We start from the raw sequence: 4549 nt of genomic DNA on the forward strand, positions 1-4549 counted from the left end.
CATGTGGGATCTTCCCGGACCGGGGCACGAACCCGTGTCCCCTGCATCGGCAGGCGGACTCTCAACCACTGCGCCACCAGGGAAGCCCGCTGCTTTTTTTTTTAAAGGAATTTCCTTCTACCCCATCCATCAAGTCATGAGATGTAGGTTTATAAACCTTATTTACATCGTGAGACCCATCTCCCCTGGTGACAGGTGAGCAAAGCCAGGTCACTCTGAATCCCTTCTCTAGGAACTTATAATTGGGACTAGGAGATTCCAAGTACATTCTGGCCTTGTATCCTGAGTAGGCTTATTATGCAATATTCTTCATCAATTAAAATTTACTACAAATTTACACTGTGTGTTAATGAAGCTACACAGAAATAAAACCAGAAGAACTGAGGGTGTGATTCACGATAATGTCAACCCTCCTCACCCCACCCCCGTGGGAAAAATAAGAGTCTCAAGGAAACAAAGGAATCTGGTCACCAAATTTTAAAAGCTGAAAAGAATTTTACTAATCTTCTTTATATGAACTTTAGCATTAGCAAATTTCTGTCTTCCTGGGCACAAACCTAAGCACCCTTCTTATTCTAGACAATGAATTTAAGCTTCTGGCTTCTCTAAATTCATCTAAAATCAGCAGTTAAGTGCTTAGTTTTGACCTAACCAGCAGGGGTCAGAGTCAGAACAAAAACCACCTAATGAAGGATTCCATGGAAAGACATCAAACATTTAAGTGAACAAAAATCAATTGCTGCTGAACTGCAGAGATAATGCTTAAATAGCCAACATCTCAATGAAGGTATCAAAACGTGTGCAGCCCCCTTAAAAATGATACCTAATAATTTTTAAAGTCTGCAAAAAGGTTTAAAGAGAAAATAGTGATATTCTAATAAAAATAACACAATTAAAAGAAAACAAAATAATTGAATTATAATCCTGGAGCTGGCTGCAGTAAGTTATCGAAGCACATAAACAAGCTTTAGATATTACAAGTAGCTTCCTAAATTTGACTCAAGAACAAACTCAAGGTTATTTTGATTCCTCAAGTATGATTTTTTTAGAGGTGAAATTATATTCTGAAAATACTTACCTGTTACATCCGTCTTTATTCCCGCAATCTTCAACAGTGGTTCAACCTTCTCATAATAGACCTGAGTAGCTTCTTTTTTGTGGCTTTGGGGGTTCAGGACTATTTTTAATGACTTCGGTCTGTCTGAAAAACCTAAGAGGAAAATATAAAGACAAAAATTATAGTCTCTGTCGGCATTTGTTTTTCTTTCCCTTTAAAACCATACACTAAGGCCAGTTAGAATGTTATACACCTATTTAATTAGTATTTGCTATTTTTATTTGAAATTCTTCCAAGAGTTTTCCTGAATATGGCATTATTTTAAAACATTTCACAGTTCCTAGCAGTGAAATAAGAATATCCCTCTTAAAGTAAGTCATGATTATAACAAAGCATTTAATTTATGAAGGAAGGTGTGAATGAAAGCGACTTCACGAATATCAGGCAATGATTAGGTATATTTACCAAATCACCGATAATAATATATCCAATGCTCCTTTAGCATTTGTTTCTGGGGAAAAAAGCAATGGACTATAACAGATTAAAAAGTCCATTTCCTCTCCTTGGATAAATATGCTCATTACTGGAATTGGGCATTCCAGTAACCCCAGGGCTACCCAGGGCTGACCTGCTGATGAGCCCAGAGTGGAGTGGAGGATGCAAGGCCAGGTCAGGGCCAGCACCCAGAGAAGTGCAGGCTGGAAGCTAAAAAGAGGGTTTAGGTCGGAGTTCAAGCCTGAAAAGGGGCCAAGGGAGAAAGAACTCTTCCCTGGGGAATTGGGAAAGCAACGCCTCTCCGCAGGGATTCGGGAATATAGTGCTGCCTCACAGTTGGGGCTGAGATTTGATACTACAATTTTCTGGGCTTGCAAGATGCTTATCACTTAGAGCCCAGTTGGAGCAGGTGCAAAGCAAATTTTCCGCTGTTAGGAAGGGGCAGGAGGGGACAGAGGAGCCAGAAGAAAGCTGACGACTATTTCTTTCATGGTAAGCTCTTCTCACAGGGCCATGCTTCAAGGGTAGAAAAGCAGTTACTAGCATCCATTTTTAATGAAACCGTTACTAAAGCCAAAAGAAAAATGTCCATTACACCCACGTCAGTTTTTGTGCCTCAAGTAGAGACAATATTTTATTTCTTACCATATTTGAAATAATAAAAATTTTTCAACAACACATATTGTTTGAATTCAGGGAGTGTCTTGGCTGAGGACCAGACAGGACGATGCTGAACTCCTTACCTCTTCTGTACTTGGCCCTGGGATCCCATTTTGGTGAGAGACTCCTGCCAGTCTCCTAATCACCCAGTCTTGAAACCTCAAAGCCATACTCAATTCCCTTTTTTTCTTTCAATTCCTACATTCACATGAGTGCCCAGATTCGCGAGGTGATAACTATTTGCTTCCACGCCTCTGCCCTTCCTGGCTGTCTCACTCTGGCTCGGCGTTCTTCAGGACCACTCACGGGTAACTTGCAGCCCCCCTTCCACCATATCCTCAAACATCACAGCTCCCAGCAGCCCTGCACTGGTCCAAAGCACCGGGGCTCATCACTGCCTGTGGGGCAAGCCCAAGCCCTGAAAATGACATCCAGAGCCTCCCCCAACCAATTCCAACCTATCCTCTCTCCTCCCTCTCACACATATTCAAGAAATACTTATTGAGCATTTGCACTGAGTATTGGGAAGAGGTGGAAAGTGATTAACATGTGTTCATGCTTTACAGGGGGAAGACGTATCCACAAATAGAACCAGCAGATTTCTTAACACGAAGGCACAAAGTGCCCTGGGAGTGGATGAGAGGAGGGTGGTTAATTCTTATTAGGGATCGGAAGAGGCTTCCCAGAGAAGGGAGCATTTGAGCGGGGCTTTGGGCTCATGCTGTTTTCACTACTTGCAATTCCCTCCTGCCTCACACTTCATCCTTCCCTTAGCGAAACAGCAGGGGTAGAGTCAGGGAGGAAATACCAAGCAGTGAGATCAGCACAGAAGATGCTCGAAGCAAACTAAGTGCAGAGGGTTTTCTGTTCCATTTCCACTTCCCCTTCATGATCCAGACCCACTGTATCACTTTCCGAATACCAGCTGCTAGGCCTTCCTCTGTTCAGTTCACCGTTTCCACTCTGCCTCATCTTCAGTCCTATAAAAATCTGACCACTTTTTCAAAGCTCACCTCAAATACCACTTCCTCACTGAAGCCCTTCCTGATCACCAGCAGAATTCACCTCTCTGGCTTCATGCTCCTATGTTACTCTCTGTACCTCTATTATCGATTTTTTATATCATTTATACAGAAAACTCTGATAAAGGACTCAATGTCTCAGGACTCCCACTGGCCAAACCTGGGACAACACAAAATGGAATAAAGACAGTAACATATCATACATACTACAGTGGCTTTTTAAAAAACCCAACTCCGGAGTCAAACTGACACTAAATACACATATAAATAAAGGAGGAAAAGGAAAAACTTCATCTTAGAGTAACAATTAATAAATACGGGAAAATTACAGAGTTAGAAAATCACTATTTTCAACCATCATAATAATGATGGATTTAGGCAAGAATCAGCAATGGATGCTAAATCCATCGGTGACAGTCAGTTGGGGAACAAAATATTTACTTATTCTTAAACTCTGTTCTTCCCTATTACTCTATTTACAGAAAGTAAAAAGGAATATTTACAGTAGGGAAGTCGGGCAGACACGTCCTCAGTCAAGTGATCAAAGTTAACAACACTCTGAGTGATACAAACCGACACATGTGCCTCATGTACAAGATACACAGCACTAAGGACACACAACTTCTGTGGGATTCCTGCCCCAAGTGCATACATAATGTGGACCTAACAAGATGAAACACTTAGACAAACCCAAGTTGAGGGGCATTCTCAAAATACCTGCCTTAAACTTTTCAAAAATGTCAAGGCCATGAAAGACAAAGAAAAACTGAGGAAGTGTTCCAGATTAAAGGAGACTAAAGAGTGACAACTAAATGCAGTATGTGACTCTGGATCAGGTCAAAACAAAACAAAACTGCCACGAAGGACAGTATTAGTGTCCTTTAACCAGGAAGGACGAAGCAGATTAATCTAGGGCTCACTTTTATTAACACACAAAAAGGACCAGAAAATTGTTCTAAACCCCAGAGTCCAGACAAAAGATCTGTTTAAGTTTCCCTTACCTGGTAAATTTGTTGGAATACCCTCATTTCTCCAGCAGGGACAGACCCAGTAAGGAAGGTGTCTAGCCACCAAATTGCAGTCCTCAAATGCTGTCATACAAACGAACTTTTATTTCCCCCTTTTCCTATATCATGACTGTGGAGGAATAGACATTCGTGGAAATGAGAAACAGTCATTTGGGGTTTGTGAGGATAAGCACATTGCAGTCGAAGGCTTGTAGACCTTAAACATATGCATAAAAGTCCACGCTAGGGCTTCCCTGGTGGCGCAGTGGTTGAGAGTCCGCCTGCCGATGCAGGGGACACGGGTTCGT

At 41.7% G+C, this 4549-nt stretch overlaps 1 protein-coding gene across 1 annotated transcript in view; it reads right to left on the minus strand.

Annotated features, from left to right (window-relative positions):
- Positions 1–4549, minus strand: part of CERKL (CERK like autophagy regulator) — a 165546-nt gene that overhangs the window by 36959 nt on the left and 124038 nt on the right. The window contains exon 3 of the mRNA XM_024122175.1: positions 1079–1210. Within this exon, the coding sequence (XP_023977943.1) occupies positions 1079–1210 (132 nt within the window). The remainder of the gene's footprint in view (positions 1–1078; positions 1211–4549) is intronic.

Source organism: Physeter macrocephalus, chromosome 2 (assembly GCF_002837175.3).
Source record: "Physeter macrocephalus isolate SW-GA chromosome 2, ASM283717v5, whole genome shotgun sequence".
Classification (NCBI taxonomy): Eukaryota; Metazoa; Chordata; class Mammalia; order Artiodactyla; family Physeteridae; genus Physeter; species Physeter macrocephalus.